This window comes from Neofelis nebulosa, chromosome 5 (genome assembly GCF_028018385.1).
Source record: "Neofelis nebulosa isolate mNeoNeb1 chromosome 5, mNeoNeb1.pri, whole genome shotgun sequence".
NCBI lineage: Eukaryota > Metazoa > Chordata > Mammalia > Carnivora > Felidae > Neofelis > Neofelis nebulosa.
Window position 1 is genome coordinate 5,059,971 of NC_080786.1, and position 22,998 is coordinate 5,082,968.

The 22,998-nt window shown below is 48.0% G+C and overlaps 1 protein-coding gene across 1 annotated transcript in view; it reads right to left on the reverse strand.

The window, feature by feature from the left end:
* Positions 1-22,998, reverse strand: part of TRANK1 (tetratricopeptide repeat and ankyrin repeat containing 1) — a 100,304-nt gene that overhangs the window by 34,674 nt on the left and 42,632 nt on the right. The window contains exons 9-13 of the mRNA XM_058729352.1: positions 17,232-17,402; positions 8,327-8,488; positions 5,755-6,009; positions 3,697-3,873; positions 92-3,043 (exon numbers count right to left, since the gene is read on the reverse strand). Of these exons, the coding sequence (XP_058585335.1) occupies positions 92-3,043; positions 3,697-3,873; positions 5,755-6,009; positions 8,327-8,488; positions 17,232-17,402 (3,717 nt within the window). The remainder of the gene's footprint in view (positions 1-91; positions 3,044-3,696; positions 3,874-5,754; positions 6,010-8,326; positions 8,489-17,231; positions 17,403-22,998) is intronic.

Here is a 22,998-nt window from a genome sequence, read left to right on the forward strand (position 1 = left end):
ACACTCCCCTCACTTCAGCTACCAAAGCCCAGCAGTGCCAGGCCAGCGCCCAGGCACCTCCCCCTCAGGCAGGCACGAAGCCCGGACATACCCGAATGGGATCTGTAATTCTGGTACAGCTGGTGGATCTTCTTGGGCTTCCGGACGGCACACTGCTTGTCCGCGGTGCTTTTGCTGGCGTAGTGGAACAGAGAGCGCAGGTCGCTGAAGCGGAAGGCCACCCCCTTCATGATGCTCTGGGCCGTGTCCCCCGTGAGGAACATGGCGTTGGGGTCATTGATGCATTTCATCAGCAGCGCCAGCTCGGCTTGAGTGAAGTCCTGAATCTCATCGCCATAGAGCTCGTGGATGGACCACGGGAGCACCTTGACCTTCGACAGCCTCCGGGACAGGTTGTACAGAACGTCCTCTTCGTCGAAATAACCTTTCTGAGACCTGATCTGCTGGTACAGGCAGAAGAGACCGTAGATCTCGCTCCGGTCTTCCCGGAAATTGGGGCACCGCTTCCTCCCTAATTTCTTATACGCTTCTTCCGTGAGTCTCCCCTGCGGGCAGCTGAGGGCCTCAAAGGACCCCTTCAGAAAAGATTTGATCTCTTTCCAAATCAGTGCAGGGTTGTAGGAGGTTTTCCCTTTGATCATTTTGGGCCATATTTCATTGGCGAACACCTCAAATGTCACATACACCCGGGGGTCACTGTCGCACGGACGCATTTCCGCCGCCCTATCCTCCTCACCATTGTCGCCGTCCGCCTCGGCCTCCTCCTCCTCCTCCTGCCAATTGGGGATGGTCACCTCCTCCTGTGTGGACCATCCCACGATGCTTCTTTTCAAGCTGCCGTCTTCGTTTCTCAGAAAAAATGGTTTGGGCAGAGAAGCGTCCAGCAGGAGGAGCAGCTGCTTGGAAGTGACAAACAGCGGAAAGTTCTCGTCCCTCAGGTCCTGGAGTTTGTGGACGTTGGGTTCCGGGGGTCTGTAGTGACTGGTGGCCTTGGTAGACTTGGAAAGCTCGATGAAATTCCTCTGTACCTCCCGGCACAGGACGTGGTTCTTGGTCACGAAGATCTGATGTAAATGCTCCAGCTGGCGGAGGTGCTCTGGGGTGCGCGCTTCGGCCCCCCGGCCAGGCCCCCCCGGCTCCCCGCCGGGTCCCCCCGCACGGGCTTCAGGCTCCTGCTCCTCGTCTGTGCCGTCCACGGCTTCCGCCTGCCGGGAGCCCTCCGCTTCCTGCTCCTCCTCCTCCCCTTCCTCCTCCTCCCCCTCCTCCCCCTCCCCCTCCTCCTCCTCCCCTTCCTCCTCCTCCGGACCCGGACCCTCCTTTCCGGGGTCTACTTCCAGCCTTCTCTTCAGCCACATCTGTCGGGTCAGCAGCGGGCTTCCCGCCTGCCCAGCCTTTTCCCAGTAACCGTGGAAATTCTTCCACAGCCGGTACAGGCAGCAAGTTGTCTTCCCGGTGCCGCTGCGGCCGATGAGGATGATGGGCTCCAGCGGCCGGGGGTTGAGGCCGATCACGGCGTGCTCGGGTTCGCCCACCCGGAAGGGGTACTCCACCGTGGCCGTCGTGTCGTTGAGGATGTTGAAGGCCATGCTGGTGCTGAAGCTGTGGAACTTCATGATGTTGTACTCTGTCTCCACCGCGCTGGCGGGCGGGAAGTACTCGGGGTCCGCGTGCCCCCGGCTCTCCTCGGCCTCCGTGTCTTCCACGTAGCAGCGGGGTATGCGCTTGAGGACCTTCACGTTGGCCGACACCTGGCCTTGGTGGATGCCCTTCAGCTTCTTCCGCAGGACGCAGGACTGGCCCCGGTTATAGGCGCTGCAGATGGCCCTGATGGAGTCCGACAGCTTGCAGTGGTCCAAGACGATGTCCCAGATCCGGATGATTTCTGTGTAGACCCGACCCGACTTCTCCGGGCACTGCAGGGTCCGCTCCGTGGTGATGACCTTCTCTGGGTTCTCGCTGCATCGAGGGGAGAAGTCGATGGCCAGCTCCCAGAGCATCCGGGCCCCCTTGTCCAGCTTGGCCTCGAAGAGCCGGATGCTTCCTTTCAGATGTTTCAGCCGCTTCTGGAGGCCTTGGGTCCACTCGCCGTTCCCCAGCTGCTGGATGGCTAGGATGACTTTCTTCTTCATGACCTTAGTCATTACCTTACTGGACAGCTTCTTCAGCATTTCCGAAGTGCACTCGATCTCCCATGTCATGTTCTCGAAGTCCTGGAGGCAGGCCTCGATCTCCTGCGTGCTCCAGCTGTCCAGATCGTCACTGCCTTCTCTCCCTCTGGGGCCAGCGGGAATGAGCTGCGAGGCCCCGAGGCCCGCCTGAGCAAGTCCACCCCCTGCCTCGAGGATGGTGTGGCTGTTCCCACTGGAGTCGGAGCCTCGCGCCCCCAGGGCTCGCTGGAGCTCGTCCTTCTTTACCTCCCTACCAGCTCCTGTCTCCAGAGGCTCAGAGCCCTGAGAACAGTCCTCTGGGAGGGACGGATTCGGTTCAAGCTGCTGAATTAAACCCGTGATGTCCCGCACCAGCCGGTCTCTCAGAGAGCAGGGCCTGACGGCCCCCCGCTCCTGCTTCGTTGCCTGTGCATCCGGGAGAGTCTCCCAGCTGTCGGGGACCACAGCTCCTTTGGGCAGGGTCCTGGCGTTGATGCTGCACGACAGAGACTTGGATGAACCCTGGGACCTGAGCTGAGACGTGTGACCGGGGGCGGCGGGCCTCGGGAGCCTCCCCGAGTGGGCGGCAGAATCCTGCCGGCTCCTGTGCCTGGACTCGGCCAGAGCTTTGTTCCAGGCCAAGAGCAGGGCGTCGTTCTTCTTGATCCGGTGCCGCGCGTCTTTGCCTTCTTTGTTCTTCAGGTTGAAGTTGATGTCAAACTTCACCAGCAGGTCTATTAGCTTCTTCATCCGCTTCAGCATGCCCTTCTGGAAGAGGATGTGCATCAGCGTGTTTCCGTTGCTGTCCTGGGTGTTGGGGTTGAGGTAGCAAAATTCAGCGGGGTTGGACCAGAAGAGATCCAGCAGGTGGCTGAGGAAGTTAAAACCGATGTCAGCTGAAAGACACAAACCAAACCCTGTGAGTGCTCCGTCGCTCTCCCCAGGGCACAGAGACCCCTGGATTCGGAGAGATGCCAGCCAGGGGCATCTCAGAGCACGAAACTTCCCCCAAGTACTTGACAGCCCAGGGGTTCACAAGCAGGGACGGTCTGCTCCCCGAGGGACACCTGGCCTCGTCTGGAGACACCGTTGGTTGTCACACTTTGGGAGGCGGGATGGGCATCTAATGGGTAGAGGCCCAGGATGCTGCTAGACATCCTACAATGCACGAGACAGCCCCCACAGCAAGGAATCGCCTAGTCCAAATGTCAATAGGGTCAAGGTTGAGAAACCCTAAAATAGCTTCATAGAATTCCTGACATAAGATTTTTGTCAGGGCCCCTGAAAATGGTGTCGATAACCGGGAAGTATTTGTCGGCTACGGACAACCAGGTGAAGAATCAACCCGCGCCGACCTTTCACCGTGACGGTTGCCCCTTCTCATCAAGCTATGGGTGAGGGGCCGGGAGACAACAGGTGGGCCTGACCAAGAAATGGGCCTTTTTCAGAGCGCTGGCTTTCCCCACAGGAAAGACAAAAAAGCACGGCATCAGTTCTAATGCCCAGCTGCCCCTCCGAGGAGAAGACTGCTTAAAAAATAAAGGCCTACCTCTGACATCTAAAAAGATGTGGAGCGCAGCATGCAGAGGGGTATCACCTTCCGTGAGGGTGATACCGCGGGGGTCCGCACCCTTGGTCAAGAGAAGAAAAGCCAGCTCAAAGTCCTCGTGTTTCAGGCACAAGACAAGCGGCGTCTCCTGCCTGTCCTGGAGACCCTCGGGCAAGGCTGAGGAGGCAGAAGAGAAGGACACCCGTGAGCTGCATCCCTGTGACGGGGTACAGCCTGGCTCACCGGAGGAGGAGGGGCCCCCTTCTGCCACTTAGTCCAAGAGCTGACGCCGACCCGGCTTCTGAGCCCCTCTTACCACCACCCCTTCTGGGAGGCGAAGGCTTCCCAGAGCCCTCCGGGTGAAAGCCCAAGTCCGCGGGCCGTGCCGCTCCCCACTCTTCTGCTCCCCCTCACATCTTCAGCACTGGCCGGGAGCGGGGACAGGGCCCGTGAACAATGGAAATGCCGGGGCCTGCCTGCCGCCCTCCCTGACACACAGTCGGTGATCAGGTGATAGGAGTATGGCTTCCCCGAATCTTTTGCATCTACCGAGCTTCTTCTTGAGGCTGCCCTTCTACCCTCAAGTGCCATCTTCCGTGACACCTCTCCACCCCCGACATCGGCTTCCTTCTAGCCCCGTCCGCACCCCCTCTGCACCGCAGGCTGCCGACCTCCACCCCTACACTCCGCACACGCCCCCGGCAGCCACACATTCGCTCCGCCCTTGCCCCCCCAGAACCCGATTCCAGGGAGGCACTTCCTAAGTGCTCGCTGACTTGGGCACGAAAGAGAAATCCCATGACGGCCAGGGTCCAGGCAAAGGTAGTAGTAACGCTCTGCTCGAGGAATGGGTTTAAAGGCATTAAACTACGGGGGGCATTCCATCTACCTCCTGGAAAATGTGGGTACAGCCAACGCCTGCAGGCTTTGTGTGGCACTTTGAGAGCGGAGGACCAATGAACGGCCTTCCCCCTTAAACAGCCAAGCAAGCAGAAAGCCACACAGCCACGGTGTTCTTCCAAGAAGCTGCATGCATGAACTCATTTTATATTCAAAACAACCTAAGAATGGGGGGGCTGTTATCATTCTCATTTTATAAAGATGGACATGAAGGCAGAAATAGCATGCCCGAAGCCCCACAATTTGTAGTGGCATTAGTTGGGGGGCGGGGGGAGGGGGGGAGAGGGGGGAAGAGAGGGAAGTGGGAGGAGGCTGGTGCTCCCAAATTAGTTTTAAAATAAACCCAATCCGGGCCACCTGGGTGGCTCAGTCGGTTGAGCGTCCGACTTCGGCTCCGGTCATGATCTCGCGGTTCATGGGTTCGAGCCCCGCATCAGACTCTGTGCTGACAGCTCGGAGCCTGGGGTCTGCTTTGGATTCTGTGTCTCCCTCCCTCTCTGGCCCTCCCCCCGCTTGCACGCATGCTCTGTCTCTCTCTCTCTCAAAAATAAATAAAAGTTGGAAGGAAGGAAGGAAGAAATAGAGAGGAAGGAAGGAAGGAAGGAAGGAAGGAAGGAAGGAAGGAAGGAAGACCAACTCGACGGCTCACTCCAGACATACACTGACCCACATACAGTGATTGTGCTGATTACAATGGCAGATGTTTCCACCCAGCAATTATTTGGCCATGTCTTTAAAAACAAGCACCAAATCCCAGTCCACTGACTAGAAAAGAATGCCAGAGTTTGACAGGGATGCACACAGCATCCTGAGCGGAGGGAAGAGTCCGGCCGGCCATCGGAAGGAAAAGACTGCCGTGGGCCACACCCAGGGCCAAGGGCCCCTCCACGCACCTGAGGTTCCTCACACAAGGCAGAGGACAAGACAAGAAAGGTAAGTGGAATTCACAAAGATGCAGAGAGTTCCTACAGGCCAGCTACAGGCCAGCACCAACCGACAGGGCATTAACCCGGCCACTGTTGCAAAATGAGACGCTCCCCAAGAAGAGAATGGGGCAACATTTAGAGGAATCTCCAAAACCAAGTGAAAGCCCCGCGACCAGCGGTGGCCTGACATCCCAGGGGACAAGCCTCCAGGGCTCGTCACGGGCCTTCTCACCTCCACTGTCGATGAGGCAGCCCAGGAGCTGCATCCTCCGAGGGTCCCAAGCGCTGAGGCGGGGGATGAGGGCGCAGAGGTCAAGGTCGGAGAAGTTGCAGCCCTTGAGGAGGCAGTCGCCCAGGGGCGGCTCCCCATTTACCTTGCGGGTCAGCAGCAGAAGCACTTCAGGCCACTTCTGTTTCTCCAGCAAAAACTTGATGAAGGTGTTGGCGCAGTCACGGTTAATGTCACAGACCAGGTCAGGAGGAATTTCTTTGAAAAATAAGAATACACCACACGCCCCAAAAAAGGTGCATATGATTTCTGAACGCAAATACCGCTCAACACATTTAGGCATAATTAACAGGAATTTACCGGTCAGTGTTTGTAAGCACTGGGGAAAACAGAAACAAGCCATTCCTTTGAGCACACAACTCAGCCACTCATAAACATCAGTAGCAGCACCGGCCATGTGACCCTCTTGGGAGGGTTAGAAACACTCGAAGGAGAGTAGAGCCTGGCCCCGAAGGAGGGCAGAAAGATGACTGTGTCTTAGAAGAAGACGTAAGTCAGGCCACTCTTCAGAGGTTAGAAGGGCAAGAGCCTGCCTTAAGTCTTGCATAATATAAAGAGTGTCTTCTGCTTAAGGAACACTGAAATGCAACGAGGCACTGTAGAATAATTACATCAACAGTTGCCGGATGGGAGCGAGAGGATGGTTTAACCCAAATTCCTAATTTCACATCACGAGACGCCAAGTGTTTCCATCTGATCTCTGATGTATTCCATCAGAGACAAGATAATGTTATCCCAGTTCATGACGCTGGTATAGCCCATGGATGGGAAACTTCTAACAGAGGTCCTCAGTAAGTAAATTGCCAGATTCAGCAAATAAAAACATAGGATGCCAGTTAAATCTTTCACGTACTATTTGGGACACACTTAAGCTATATTCATTGTTTATCTAAAATTATAGGGGCGCCTGGGTGGCTCAGTCGGTTAAGCGGCCGACTTCGGCTCAGGTCATGATCTCGCGGTCTGTGAGTTCGAGCCCCGCGTCGGGCTCTGTGCTGACAGCTCGGAGCCTGGAGCCTGTTTCAGATTCTGTGCCTCCCTCTCTCTGACCCTCCCCTGTTCATGCTCTGTCTCTCCCTGTCTCAAAAATAAATAAAACGTTAAAAAAAAATTTTTTTAAATAAAATTATAATTCGAGGCGCCTGGGTGACTCGGTAGGTTAAGCGTCCCACTTCTGCTCAGGTCATGATCTCACAGTTAGTTCGTGAGTTCGAGCCCCGTGTCGGGCTCTGTGCTGACAGCTCAGACTGTCTCCATCTCTCTGCCCTTCCCCTGCTTGTGCACGCTTTCTCTCTCTCTCTCTCTAATATAAAATAAAACATTAAAAAAATTTTTTAATTATAATTCAACTGGCATTCTGCAGTTTGTCTGGCAATCCTGGCAGTAAGAAAGGAGGGAGGAAGAGAAGAAGGGAAGAAATCAAGAGTTACCTAAATGAGAGCAATTTAATGTGCATTGCTAGTTTTTGCTTCCCACCTTTCTCGAAGATTTCTAAAATAAACACTCACTTTAATGTTGAAAATAGTCATTTGAAAACGAGAAAAACAGGACCCTGGACGAGGTGCTCTACGCCCATCATCTCAGCAGGTAGGGACCCTAGCTAACGCAGGGTTGAGGAAACCAAAGGTCCTGAGGTTAAATAATTGGTCCAAGGCCACAGATCCATTTGATTCAAATGCAAAACTCCAAGCCTGAAACACAAAGATCTGCTGCATACCCTGAAGAGCATTTTCCTTCCACTGGCTACTCCTTCCTGCATTCTCTGGAAAATTAAGAAATCTCAGCCCTTTGGATGGTCCGAGTGAATGCATTACAGCCCAATTTTAAAAGTACTAACTTTCACCTACTTAGGGTTTCTAGAATCTTCCCTAGTTATCTAGAATGTGCCTCTGAAGTTCTTTTCTAGAACTTTCCTGATTTCCCCCTAATGAAAAAAATTACATTCAATTCTACAATAACTTTATATCCCGACATTAGCCACTATCTATAGAAGAGAAAAACATCTGTAGTATTTAAAAAACGATCATATATGTAAAAGTAACTGTTGCAGGATACATGATAAACCGGAAACAGAGGCTGATGCTGGGGGTGGGATTTAGGAACTAAAGTTCAAGGTGCATGATCTAGACTTTCCAGTGAATAATGTTCTGTGCTGTTGGAATGTTTTACATGTAGCTCATCACTTTTATTTTTTTTTAATTAATTTTTTAAAGATATTAGGAAACAGGGAGAGCCTGGGTGGCTCAGTCAGTTAAGCATCTGACCTCGGCTCAGGTCACGATCTCTCGGTTTGTGGGTTCGAGCCCCCCGTCGGGCTCTGTGCTGACGGCTCCGAGCCTGGAGCCTGCTTCGGATTCTGTGTCTCCTTCTCTCTCGGCCCCTCCCCTGCTTATGCTGTGTCTCTCTCTGTCTCTCAAAAATAAATAAATGTTTAAAAAAATTTAAGGATACTAGAAAAGAGTTTTAGTGAGCATAAATCACCTTTGGCACAACCGAACGTTGCGAGCAAAATTACCTTGCAGAGAAGAAAGGAGGCGTAAGAACCTTTGAACTACCTCTTGCTTCAGAAAGTTTTTATGCAGCAGCCGGTTTCCTGAGTTCATGTACTTGACCAGCTGCTCAGCGGCCTTCCGGAAAGTGTCGGTCTCGCTAGCGGGTCCATCACCATTGGTCAGTCCTACAAAACAAGCAGACGGTGCTTCTGAATACAGGGGCCACAGCCATGGCAGGTTGCAAAAACAACCCCAGTTCTCCACCCCTCCGTGTACGCCCGTGCTTTGCCAGGTGACTTCGCATCACCTTCCATCAAGAGGTGGAGCCTTTTCTCCTCCCCACCCTGGCTTCTGGCCTGGCTTCTGGACTTCCAGAATGCAGTGGGTGTGATCTTGATGCTCGTTCTGAGGCGGGGTCTCAAGAGGCCTGGCTTACTTCTATTTGCTCTCTTGAGACCCAGGCCTCTGCCATGGGAATAGGTCCAGTCTCGTCCTTGGGAGGACAAGAGACAGCGTAGAACAAAGAGGAAAGCAGTCCAGCTGTCCAAACTGAGGCTCCATAGACGTGAAAGGGCCTGGCCAAGACCGGCACGTCCACAGACACTTGGAGGAATTCAGTTAAAGCTACGAGAACAGCCCAGCCTAAACTACTGACCTGCAGGATCATGAGCGAAATAAATGCCGGTTGCTTCAAGAGACTACATTTGGGGAGCGATGTGTTACACGGCTATAGATAACTGACATAACAACAGTTCAGGGGAGTAAGACAGCAAGAGGAGGGCGTAGCACCACAGTAACATCCAACCATACGCCAGCCACCCGTGAGTCTTACTGGCAAGCAGGAAAAAGCCAAGAGGAAGGAGCCACCTCTCTGGCCAGAGAATGGAAGACAATACCCCCTTGGTTCCATTTACTTGAGAAAGTCGCCATGATTAGAAAACCTCCGCGGAGACAATGTTGAAAAGGGCAAATGTTTTATTTTGCTATCAGGTGATACACTCAGAAAGCGCTCGTGCTTACAACGGAATCTTACTGAGCACATAGGTTGTGTGTTTTCACACCCAGTGGAAAGGGCCTGGCCCACGGCGTCAAGTGCCATCACATCGTGCAGAGACGAACGAATATTCAACGTCATGTTCTAATAGAGCAGGGACGCTTTAAAAGAGATGAACTAGTTGAAAATGAGAAAAAGATTGAAAGCATCCTGTCTTCATCAGCTTCCCCAGCAGCAGGCCCCGAGTCAAGGATTTGTGTGCAAGCTGCTCACGAAGGAGGCGACCAGCGGAGAAATGGGGGAAGCAGATTAGGGGTCAGGGAGGAAGCCAGGTGGCCTTGCCTGAACCCACAGGGGAGCTCCAACGTGAGTACTCCTAACAGGTGTCCCCATGAGAAGTCAGGGAGACGGGCTTTCAAATGCTCACCTCACTGTGTCACTGGCTGCAGGCTGCCCTGAGAGCGTGTAAATTCCCAAGCACTCCTGGTTTGAAGGAACACAAGCAAAACTGGCTCCATAAGCCGGTCTCCTCGAGAGCAAGCCTTGGGTGTTGGCTTCCCACACTGAAGGCACAGCATGTCAGGGAGCACACAACAATGGTGAAAGGGACCCAGGATCCAAGCACAGTTCCAACATTACCTGCTGTGCCTTCTGATATACACCGGGATCCCCTTTCAACACATCACGTCACAGCACCAGAAACACACACACATACACCCACACAGCAATACATACTGACCTCGGGGACAAACGCACTTTGACCTCTACTCAAGAGACCTCCAGGTGCCAGACAGAAGCAAGACCCACTTTACACCATCCTCCACAGAGAAAGAAATGGAAACCGCGTGGCAAAGGAAGATCTACATCACCTCAGCCAGAGACCCAGGAAACGCGTATGTGGTGTAACACTGACTGACTAGCACTCCCAGATCGGCCCTCCCAAGTTCATCCTAAAACGCCAACGAACACATAGAAAACAGTGAAAATTCATAGAACAACACAACAGTGTCTCACAACAGTGAAATTCACAGAACAACCGGACCCTTGGAAAAGGAGCCACTTCCATCCGTCTCGTGTGCCTGACCTCACGCCATCAACAGCTTTTCTAGAACGTCATTCTTCCACTAGGGAAGCTAGTATAAAAGTCTTCTTGAAACTGAACAGAAATATACCTAGCTTGACAATACAGACAATTAGATGTGGTTGTATAATAAACGCATGGTTGTGTGGTTCTGAATAGTCAAGCAGTGGGTCAGAGAAAATTCCACACGTCAGGAAAGAAACCAGAGAATGATATCAACAATGTAAAGGTGCGTAAAAGGGGGCTCCTGGGCAGTTCAGTCGACGAAGCATCTGACTCTCGGTTTCGCTCAGGTCATGATCTCGTGGTCTGTGAGTTTGAGCCCCACATCTGGCTCCGTGCTGACAGTGCGGAACCTGCTTGGGACTCTCTGTCTCTGCCTCTCTGTCAGCTCGTGCTCTCTCTTTCTCTCTCTTTCCCTCTCAAAAATAAATAAGTAAACTTAAAAAACTGTTTAAAAAGACACATAAAAGGAAAGGTGCTAACACCCTGATGATGGTGTTTCTGGGCAGACACAGGCGACTTGCTTATTACTCTGAATCTGTTTTGTTCTAAATTTTCCATAAGCTTAATAAGAGACAAGAGAAACATCAGAATATAAAGTTGCTTATACATTATAATCACAGATTTTTTTTTTAAGATGATTATGTAAGTGCTGAATAACAACAACAAAAAGACTGGATAAAATAAATGTTTGTTTTTACATAAAAGTCTGTTTTTACAAATTTTCTACAATGATCAGGTTTACTAGATATATATATAAGCAGATTTAAAATTAAAAGTTGGGGGGGCGCCTGGGTGGCTCAGTCGGTTAAGGGTCCAACTCCGGCTCAGGTCACGATATCACGGGCCCCACATCGGGCTCCGTGAGGCCAGCTCAGAGCCTGGCCTCTGAGGAGCCTACTTAGGATTCTGTGTCTCCCTCTCTCTCTGTCCTTCCCCCACTCGTGCTCTGTTTCTCTCTGTCTCTTAAAAATAAATAAACATTTAAAAATTTTTGGAAAAAAATTAAATCAAAAGTTAGAACGAAAAGAGATCTTCTGGAGTTGCAATCGTGCTCAGAAGTGTTAGAACATAGAAACAAACCATTTCAAAAAGAGATTTCATTTTTGCCTGAAATTCTTCTTTCAAGCTAAAAAAGGCAAAACTGGTTAAATTTCAGTACACACATTTTATCAATTTAAATTTATGTACTCATTTCACTTTTACAAAAGAAAAGAAAAATGTATAACCTTAAAAGCATGGAATAAGACTAAATGACCAAATCACAAACATATTAATTTGGGGGGGGGGAGGGAGGTGAGTTTATGGAAAATTAATATTTTCTTGTTTTCCTTTTCTATACTTTGTGAAATTTTTAAAAAGAATACATTGCTTTTTTAATAAGGAAAACATATCAGGAACATCTTTTAGGTCGATTCCTGTATGTATGAAAATGGGGCACCATCTCGGTGCTGAGGGCTGGTAAGATGACAAACCAGGGCCTCTGAGCCCCAAGTTCCGTCTACGGGGGAAGCCCACACACACAGAGAGAAGCTTCTCGTGTCCTCCGAGGGCTGTGCACAACACAACGCAGCTGGCTCCCACTGGAGCCCTGGAGGGAAGGCCTCAGAGGCCTGGAATGGTCCTCATTCTAAGTGAATCAGATAGTACAAAATGAGGAAAATGAGGGCTCCGGTCCTGAGAGAAGAGCGACGGAGGCCAGAGCGGTGGGCCTGCTGCCACCTGGTGGTGGCCGTGAGAGGCAGGGAAAGGCAATTAAGAGTTTCCCTCACCAAGGTTTCAGTTACACGGTCGACGGTCGACTGCAGTGCAGAAACAGACGGTGGTCCTGCTCACAAATCGTCAGAAGGTCAGTAGTACCTTAAGGCTCTGTCGCAGTGCCCACCTGAGACTCATGTCGCCTCATCAGGCAGGCATTTTATCGTCGCACATCATCACAAGAAGGGCCAGAAGAGTACAAATAAAGTGTTTTGAGAGAGCGAGAGAGACCACATTCACCTAGCTCTTCTTACAGTCTAGATTGTTATAACGGTTCTGTTTAATATTAGTTATTGTTTTCAATCTCCTGCTGGGCCCTAATTAAACTTTATCATAGGGATGTATGAATAGGAAAAAACATAGGACATCTGGGGTTCAGTACTGTCCACGGTTGCGGGCGTCCACGGGGAGTCTCGGGACGTGTCCCCTGCAGATGGGGCGGGGGACTGCTGTATGTAACCCCGACTCTAGGACTAAAGCTTTGCTCCTCCAAATGGGCTCTAGCTTCCCCAGGTAGTTTGCAAGAACTGCAAAATCTCAGGTCCTGCCCAGAACCTGCTGAATCAAAATCTGCATTTTAACAGCCTCCCAAATGGCTCCCATTAACATCAGAAGCTCTGGTTTAGAGAACAGCACAAGTCTTCAGGAAGACCCTTTATTTCTCACCTAGGTGCAAAAGCCATCCTCTCCAAAGACGTTGTCGCCATAATCATCAAAACGGGGCGCAGAGACACCCAGGATGAGCCCAGGGTGACAGCTTCTTTTACCCTACTCTGTACATTAGAATATTGTCCGTCCGGGTACGAAAAGCTAGGGTCTTGAAGGCGCTTTACTTGGGACCCCAGATGTAAAAAACAAAACGATTAAGTTCGTGGACTCAGGTCAGGAGCAAGGGTCCCCATCTCTCTAGCAGCACTCTTCCCAAAGATAGTGTGTTTCGAACCAGCCCATTAATGTGTGAGGATGGGGAAGGATTAAAGTCCATAAAACCCTAATCTTTATGACTGGAGAGTTACCTTTATGCCCATAGCCCTGGGCCCTCCCTCTGCCTGTCTTCTCAACTACTACGCGGGTGAGAAAGACCACGCTGGGGCTGAAGTCTAAAACTACACTGTCCACTACGATGGCCACTAACTTAATTAAGTAGAATTAAAATGCATTAAATAAAATGAAATTTCCAGTTCCTCCGTTGCATGGGTCACACATTTCAAGTGCTCACTAGCCGTATGTGACCAGAGGCTATCACATGAGACAGAGCAGATATAGAACATTGACATCACTACAGAAAATTATATTGCATGGTACTCGTCTACAAAGATTCCCGGGCCCCACCTTAGATTTTAAAGTTTGTGCAACTGGCAAAAATCTTAGAAATGAAATTTACGCACACTACTCTACACAGCCGTATTGATGCTCAATGACGTTCAATACAGACATATTCCAACGACTTCTACAAGGGTTCCACTGCTCAGAGTCTTTGGGAAATACACTACCAGAAGACTCCAACTCGCTAGCTCGTCCTGACAACTGTCATCCTCCTCTTCTCCAATTTCTATCTATCAGTTTCTTTTGCCTTTTCTGACTCAGGGTTTCCCTATGGTTTCAATACTCTTCTACACGGCAAGAAAAAATTCGTGGTTGATGGTCCGGAAAACTTTAAAGTAATATCCAATAAGCTTACCAACGCAAGCTGTAGGTTTCACAGCATCCACCGTCATCACAAACTACTCAGTGAGACAAACGGCAGGCTTGGAACAAGGCACATTCCTCTTGAATGTGCTTTTCTTCCCATGAGAGTATAATTGAATTCTAACAGGTAAGAAGGGAACTGGCTGCTATTCTACTGAATCTCTTCTCCCAGTTCCAAACCTAGGCCACAAATTTAGTTGGTGAAGGTGGAGAGAGAGGAAAGGAGAACAAGACCCTGTCTCAGAAACTGAGATGCTTTTAGGATTAGCAGATATTCAAAGATTCTAGTCTAAAAAAAAAAAAAACTTGAAAAAATCAAAACTTTGAAAACTAAACAAAAATGAATGACTTAATGCTAACGTCTGTAGCCCTAAATATAGCATACATACACACACATACAGTATTCTAAGAATTAGGGTTAGAATTAATTGCAAACACAAAATTAAACATAAGTGAAAAATCTGCAAACAAATCGGCCATTTTCTACCATCAACAGGTGGTCCTTTTTTGTTGTTATTTTAAAACCTGGAAATTCACTGGCAAAGAAATCTGTTTGGTTAGTGTCAATTTCTCAAACAGTAGAAACCATCCCGAAGCTGAGATTACAGACATAAACCTCTCAGGAAAGAATTCACAATGATTTGTTAATTACACTACCTTACAGAAGAAATCACAAAACCATTTAAAAACGAAACATGAACAAACTGAGGGTGGATGGGGGGTGGGGGGGCGGGTAGGAGAGAGGGGAAAATGGGTGATGGGCATTGAGCAGAGCACTTGTGGGGATGAGCACTGGGTGCTGTATGTAAGCCAATTTGACAATAAATTATATTTAAAAATAATAATAAATAAATAAAAACTAAACATGATATGTCACAGCTTTAGAAGATCATTTATGAGAAACAGACGACTCTGCAAATACACTTCAGTCCCCTCATTCCCACGATCTCATGGAAACAGAAGATATTTTAAACAAGTAAATGAAAATAAAAACATAGGGCAATGAGGGGCACAGGGATATTAACTGAAAAGCAGTTTCTCCCCCAAATAAAACCTTCCGTACCCTGGCAATTGCGATGACCTCGCCTGTCCCACTGCCTTTGGTTCCAACACACACACCCAATGGGCTTCCTTCACCTTGTCACTTACTTACCCACTCCGGGGGGGGGGGGGGGGCAGTGTTTCCGGGGGAAACACATCCAGATAACTTCAGGAAACACACACTAACCATCTATTGAGGATTAGGCAGTCTAGCTCTTCATTCATGCACAAAAACCATCCAAAGATCAGAAGATAATTAAGGAAGAACAATAGCGGGGCACCAGGGGCAGGGCAGCGGGGCTCGGTTGGTTGAGTTTCCGACTTCGGCTCAGGTCACAATCTCAGGGGTTCGTGAGTTTGAGCCCCACATCGGGCTCTGCGATGATAGCCTGGAGCCCGCTTCGGATTCTGTGTCTCCCTCTCTCTCTGACCCTCCCCTGTTCGCACACTGTCTTTCTCTCTCAAAAATAAACATTAAAAAAAAATTTTGTTATTTAAAAAAAAAAAGGAAGAGCAATAGCACAAAAGAGAAATAACCGCCAAAGAAACAAATAATTCAGAGAAGAGAGGAGGACGTTCTTTTAGGAAAGAAATTCTTGATATTCTTTTTTTTTTAATGCTTATTTGCTTTTAAGAGGGGCAGTGGGGAGGGGGAGAGAGAGAGAGAGAGAGAGAGAGAGAGAGAGAGAGAGAGAGAGAGAACCCAAAGCGGGCTCTGCAATGACAGCAGAGAGCCTGACGCGAGGCTCGAACTCACGAACTGCAAGATCATAACCTGAGCCAAAGTCAGATGCTTCACCAACTGAGCCACACAGACGCCCTGAAATTTGCAATATTCTCAAACGCCATTCAAGAACAGGCACGAATGCGGAACAAGCATGAGCTGCCATAGATAAGAAAGAATCAGAGAACAAGAGTTGCTAGAAATTAAAACTGAGTTTCCAAATTAAAATATGCAAAGAGCGAGCTGAGTTATAAAAGAAACGCTGGAGACCAAGTTAAAGATCTGGGAAGAAAAAGCACCTAGAAAACACTTGGGAAAAATAGAGAGACGTGTTATAAATTTAGGAAGCACAGCCATTTAATGGTAGCACCAAAAAGGCATCGGAGGGGAACAAAATGCTAAAAGATAAATTTCCCTGTGCTAAAAAAAGTTAGATTGAAAGGGGCCAACAAGAGCCAAGCGGAAAGAACGAAAAAGGACCCACACCTAGAAATACCCCGGGACATTTCAAAACTCGAAGGTCAGAGAAAGTCCTAGAAGGGAAAGTAAACGAGACTGACATCGGATTTCTAATCAGTAGCAAATGGAGGCTAGAAGACAATGACAGTTTCCCCAAAGTTGGGAGGAACAAGGTTTTACAGAATATTCTATCAATCTAAGACCCCACACACTGACGGACACACCAGAAACAGCTGCCCCCAAATCGACATGCCACATGTGAAACACACTCCGATTTTAAAGACGTTAAAATGTGGGGGGAAACTGCAATTTAGAATCGACAAAACACAATACCTGTGTTCAAGAAAACACTGCCTATACTCAACCAATGTAAGGACAACATAAAGACATTTTCAAAAAACTCCATGAGTCTACTATCCATGTCTCTCCTCCAGGAAAAATACACACATCCACACAATAATGTATATGTTTTGTTAAACCGGGATGCTTAAATAGTATCACAATTAAAGAGCAAAGTTTTCGGGACATTTGGTGATTCTTTTCTACGGCTTCAGCTAGGCTACCAGTTGCAGAACATAATTTACATAATCATTTACATAACCACACTACCATGTAAATGCCATTTACTAGAATTCCATTTCAGGAATTCATCTGTGGATGAAGCACAGAAAACTCAGCGGTAAGGAGCAGAATGTAAACGACACACATAACATTACTAGGCAAAATACAACAATTAGGCTAACTTGTTGCATTTCATCGGATACGGCAGCCAGTCAATAGATGCTGTCCCATACTGATAAACCATATGTGTTTAAGAGATACGAATGTATTTTAAACTGTTGGCTGTAGTTGCTTCTGGGGAGTAGGCTTCATTTTTGTTATCTCCTGTTTTGTATGAATATGTATTTTTTTTTTACTGTGTGCATGCATGGAAAAAAAAAGTCACCTATACCGCCCAAAGGCGGACCTAGCAAAGTTACCAGAATGTCACAGACACTCTGTAAGTAAGAGTTGTCTTACTGTATCTTTCCAAACAGGCAAACAAGTTTTCCAAAGTTGAGGGGTCTCACCTCCATCATCATATACTAAGAAAGTATAAAGTGATTCGCATCTAATATCACAGACCCAGTTTTAGCACCTCCCCCCCCTCCAAAAAAGTTATTTCACCGGAAGCTGTACCTGATAGGTCCTTGGAACATGTGGCCAGCTTTTCCAAGTGACTGTTGATTTTCTCGATGGCTTTGAAGTTCTTATTCCTCTTCAGGACATCCATGGCAGACCGGGACTGTCGATCCAGCAAGGTGGGGTCTGCCCCAAAGCTCAGGAGCATCTGTACGTCCTCTGTTTGTGCTAGAGCAGGCCAAAACGACAACAGGGGATTGTCGAGGTTCCTTCTATAAGGAGACGTCCCCATGAAGGCTCTTCCTCCCAGTTCCCTGCCCAAGCAGCCTGGGGCAAGGAGACCAAGGTCCCTCTGCTTCTAGAATCTTAACTGCTGGCCTTGGGCAATCCACCCAACTCCCAGAGCGAGAAGTCCTGTGTGGAGTGGGTAGGACAATAGCTTTTAAGAGGTTCAGAAGTGCTCTCCTCTCTACCTTTCTCCCCTCTCCTTGGCAACATGCAAGGAGGGGGGGGGGGGGGATCTGGTTACTAAGCAACAGTTACAGCTGTAAGGATAACAGCAAGCTGTGACTTCAGATTTCTTTATTCCCTAGAGGGGAAACAGAATATTCTTCCAGAAAAAAAAAGGGGGGGGGGGGAAGCCTGTCTGGGGATAGAAGAAAGTGGCAATTGCTTTCGCATCAGGGTCTTTTCGTTGTCACTGTTTCCACCCTCCCAGACCCAACCCTCTGGCTGCCAGCTCCATTTGCTGCTTTGACATATCTATTTGCCGAGCACCAAGGTGCCTCTGTGGTCACGGATGCAACAGGTTTCCGAATGGAACGGGTGTAGCCCTGGGGGTACAAGGACTTATGTGGGCACAGAGAGTTAAGCAAACCAACGCCTGATCCCCAACTTCCAAGCCCATGTTTTCCTAAAATTCACCACCTTGACAAGGCACCTATCCAGGCATCGTCCTGTTCACGGAGCTCCCTTTTCCCATGTCCCCAGTCACAACTGCCCTTCTCCTATTCACAAAAATGAGACAAAATTACAAAGTCAAACTTCTTACCCATCAAGGATCTCACTGGGGCAGGCAGAATTCTAAGACAGCCCCCAACTGCCCAGCTGCACTGGCACAATCGATCAGCACGCAGTTTGTGGGTTCGAGCCCCGCGTTGGGCTCTGTGCTGACAGCTCGGAGCCTGGAGCCTGCTTCGGGTTCTGGGTCTCCCTCTCTCTCTGCCCCTCCTCCGCTTGTGCTCTGTCTCTCTCTCAAAAATGAATAAATGTAATGGGGTGCCTGGGTGGCTCAGTGGATTAAGCGTCCGACTTCGGCTCAGGTCATGATCTCGCGGTCTGGGAGTTCGAGCCCCGCGTCGGGCTCTGGACTGACAGCTCAGAGCCTGGAGCCTGCTTTGGATTCTGTGTCTCCCTCTCTGCCCCTCCCCTGCTTGCTCTCTGTCTCTCTCTCTCTCAAAAATAAACAAACATCAGGGGTGCCTGGGTGGCTCAGTCGGTTAAGCGTCCGACTTCGGCTCAGGTCATGATCTCACGGTTCATGAGTTCGAGCCCCGCGTCGGGCTCTGTGCTGACAGCTCGGAGCCTGGAGCCTGCTTCGGATTCTGTGTCTCCCTCTCTCTGCTCCTCCCCTGCTTGCTTTCTGTCTCTGTCTCTGTCTCTCTTGAAAATAAACAAACATTTAAAAAAATTTTAAACGTCAAAACGTGATGAGACTTCGCACAGGTAATCAAGGCCCCAAGGCACTTGACCTGAAGATATGGAGATTATCCTGACCTAACCACCTGAACTACATAAAGGTCAAAGGTATACAGGTCAGGAAGAGGGCAAAGAATTAAAATACGAGAGGGGTGTGATGCACAAAAGAAAGTCTCCCCTGCTGGCTTTGAAGGGGGGGGGGGGGCACATGACAAAGAATGTGTGGGGCCTGTAGAAGCTGATGCAGCCTCTGGCTGCCAGCCAGCAAGGGAACGAGAACCTCAGTCCTACAACCGCAGGGCACCGGCTTCTGCCACCACCATGTGACCCCGAAAGAGGGCCCGGAATTCCAGATGAGAACAAAGCCCCGTCAGTACCTTGACACCAGCCTCAGGGGACACCTAGTGGAAAACTCAGTCACGTCATATCAGACGACTGTCCTACAGAACTGAGCTGTTTTGAGCCACTACATTTACAGGGATCTGCTACACAGCCTAGAGAACTGACCGCGAATTCATGTACTGCCCCAAGGAGGTGAAAATTCCTGGCCCGCAGAGTATCAACAGAAGGGAGGAGCAGGTGACCGCCAGGTGACTCTTTTCGAAGGAACTACAGGCTACCCCCTCGTACTGTCCTCCGAAATTATTATTTTTCTCTTTAATAATTAGTTACAGAAGATTTTAATAGAGTGCTGTGGCTTTGATACCTGGAGTAGCAATTTTGTAATAATTAAATCTAGAAAAGAGACTAACTCTAGAGTTTTAAATCACAGGGAAAAAAAAATTTTTTTAATCTAAAGCCATATAAGTATTTTTGTTCCAGAAGAAGATCACTGGACGGCTGATGAGACTTTCAGGCATAAATTATATTAGGGTAAACTCTCTGAAAAGTAAACGAGAGATATGATCCCCCCAAAAAATGAATGAACAATTTGATATTTTTGGCTGCTAAAGAGCTGGTCCATCATTTTTTACACAGATGTTAGAGGACATCAAAATTGCTGTAGCATTTATATTCTAGTATATGCAAATGAAAGAGAGAGAGAATAGGTGTATTTTTAAATATCTGTGTACACGATTCTGAAAATTACCTTTTCTTACACATTTTTGACTCACAGATAAAAAATTCTAGATGTCAACATGAAAACACGTAAAGTGCATAGGTTTTCAAGTCTTGAAGGAGATAAAGAGGCAAAATTTGAAGACACACTAGACTTTTTTTTTTTTACTTGACTAGCACCCATTACCCTTTCTCCTGGTAACAACAGCCCAGTTTTCCTTTGAGAAGCACCTTTCCCAGCCTACCTGACTTGATGTGAGTAGACACCAGACAGACACACATTCTACCACCATGACATCCTCCACAACGGCCTCGGCCAGGGCCCCAGCCCCAGCCCCAGATCCAGGGGCAAACGCCTGATCGGGATCTGGACAACCAGATCATTCCATCCCGGAGCTCTGCCCCAGCCCCAGCTCCGGGGAAAATGCCTCACCAAGAACTAGCCAATAAGATCATCCCATCCTTCTGGCTCTACTGATTGGTTCATGGAGGGCATGTGACCAACGTCAAGTCACCAAGACTCCTTCCTAGGACTTGAGCTGAAATACTGAGGGGAGGTATCCTCTTTGGCTGCGATTGACAAATAGGCATAAGATAAACTTAATATCAGCTGGCTTCAACTGAAAGAGAGCCTGCCTAAGAAGGAACCTAACACAGAAGAAAGCAGAGCTGAGAGGTAGAAAGATTCTTGAAAACACCATTGGAGTACCTGGACCCAACTCTGGACTCTTGAGTCACATGAGCCAATAAATCCCCTTTCTTGCAGTTGGAGCGTCTGCAGCTTATAACCAAGTCCAGTGCAACGACTCCCGGCCTGGCTTGATGTCAGTTGTAGGAGATGACCGCTTCTAGGCTTTGGGTCCTGCTGCTGCCGGGCTCTGGTAATTCCCTGAGACTGTACTCCTGGGCCTCCCAAACCACATTGATCCAGAGCCAAGAAGACCATAGTAACACTGCCACCCACCAAAGTGCCGACAGAACTGATGATTTCAGAGGCTCGATGATGCTGCAATTATTTTAAATGGTGAATCTGGAATGCAGGCCACGTTAAAGTCGCTGGAGAGCTCCTGACTCTCCATGTATCAAAAAAGTATTAAAAATGGAGAAAACTCATACACTGTTGGGGCAACCTTTCTGGGGTTCAAATTAGCAATAGCTTTCAAAAGCCAGATGCATACCAATATGCTAACATCCTAAAGTTGCACATATGTTTTTATTTATACATTCATAGAATATTTGTAGGAAAAAATCATAAGATATTGGTAACATTGGTTTTTAAGGCTAAAGGACAAAGACTCTCAATACTTTTTGTATCGTTTGAGTTGTGAATGTAATCTATTTAAAATTTAAATAAAATGAGAGTCATCCAAATAAATAAAATGTACAATTCTTTGAACAAACAATCCCTCAACTAGGAAATAATCCTACAGATACATTCCCACCAGTGCACAAAGATGTATGTAGGAAAATATTCTCTGAGTTTTATTTTCGGTAGCAAAATAACTGAAAACCATTTACACACCCATCAGTGAAGTATAGCCATGTCAGAAAAAACTGTGAGCTGTTAAAAAAAAAAATGAAATAGCTATGCAGTTACTATTAGGGGAAAATGGCCAAGATATTGTTCAGGGAAAAAGCAAATTACTCAATAAAATGTAGAGTATGCCCACATTCATATTTAAAGCAGGAAAATAAAAATTGGATACACACACACACACACGCACATGTACACACAGGTACACACATGTATATATCCCGGCAAGACTCACGAAAAAATGCTTGGTAGCTGACTTTGTGAAAGAGAATTTACTTTTGATCACATATCTTTTTTAAATGTTTGGATTTCTTTTCAACCAAGAGCATGCCTTTCAATTTTCTTTTTTGCTTTTAAAATATTTTTTAAATATTTTTAAATGTTTATTTATTCTTGAAAGAGAGACAGAGTGTGAGTGGGAGAGAGGCAGAGAGACACAGAATCCGAAGCAGGCTCCAGGCTCTGAGCTGTCAGCACAGAGCCTCATGCGGGGCTCGAACTCACGAACCGTGAGATCATGACCTGAGCCGAAGTCGGACGCTTAACAGACTGAGCCACCCATGTGCCCCTTAAAATATTTTTTGATTGAACATACCATAAAATTCATCCTTTTTAAAGTGTACAATTTAGTGGGTTTCTGTGTATTTATGAAGTTGTGTAACCATCACCACTATCCAGTTCCAAAACATTTCATCCCCCCAAAAAGAAACCTTATATGCATTAGCAGTCACTCCATATTTCCCCTGTCCCACCCCCAGGGGCAACGTGGAATCTGATTCTGTCTCTAGGGATTTCCTTATTCCGGACATTTCATATAAATGCGATCGTGCAGTATGTGGTCTTTTGTGTCTGGTTTCTTTTATTCAGCATAATGTTTCTTTTTTTTTTTTAATTTTTTAATGTTTATTTCTGAGACAGAGAGAGACAGAGCATGAGAGGGGGAGGGGCAGAGAGAGAGGGAGACAGAATCTGAAACAGGCTCCAGGCTCTGAGCTGTCAGCACAGAGCCCGACGCGGGGCTCGAACTCAGCATAATGTTTCAAGGTTCATCCATGTTGTAGCATGTATCAATATTTCCTTCTTTTTTATGGCTGAATAATATTGCACTGTATGGATGTACTGCCTTTTTTTGTCCATTCAGCAATTGATGGAGATTTGGGTTGCCTGAACTATTTTGGCTCTTATCTCATAAGGCTGCTATAAACCTTCACGGGCAAGTTTTTGCTGGATTACGTTTTCATTTCCATGAGGCATATACCTAGGGGTAACATTGCCAGATCATATGGTGACGTGAGTACTGCCAGACTTTTTTGCAAAGCAGGTGCACCATTTTTTATTCCCAATTTTTCCACATCCTCGTCAATAAGTTCCTGTCATCTTTTTATATCTCAGCCATCTCGGTGTGAAGCGTACTTTTAATTTTTAAACTAGTTTTTGAAAGGTGATTCAAAGAAGCCTCTACGAACAGGCAAAGAGACTAGTAGACCAGGAGAGAAAGTTCAGAATTAGTGGCATCTCAAATCCCTGAGGTCT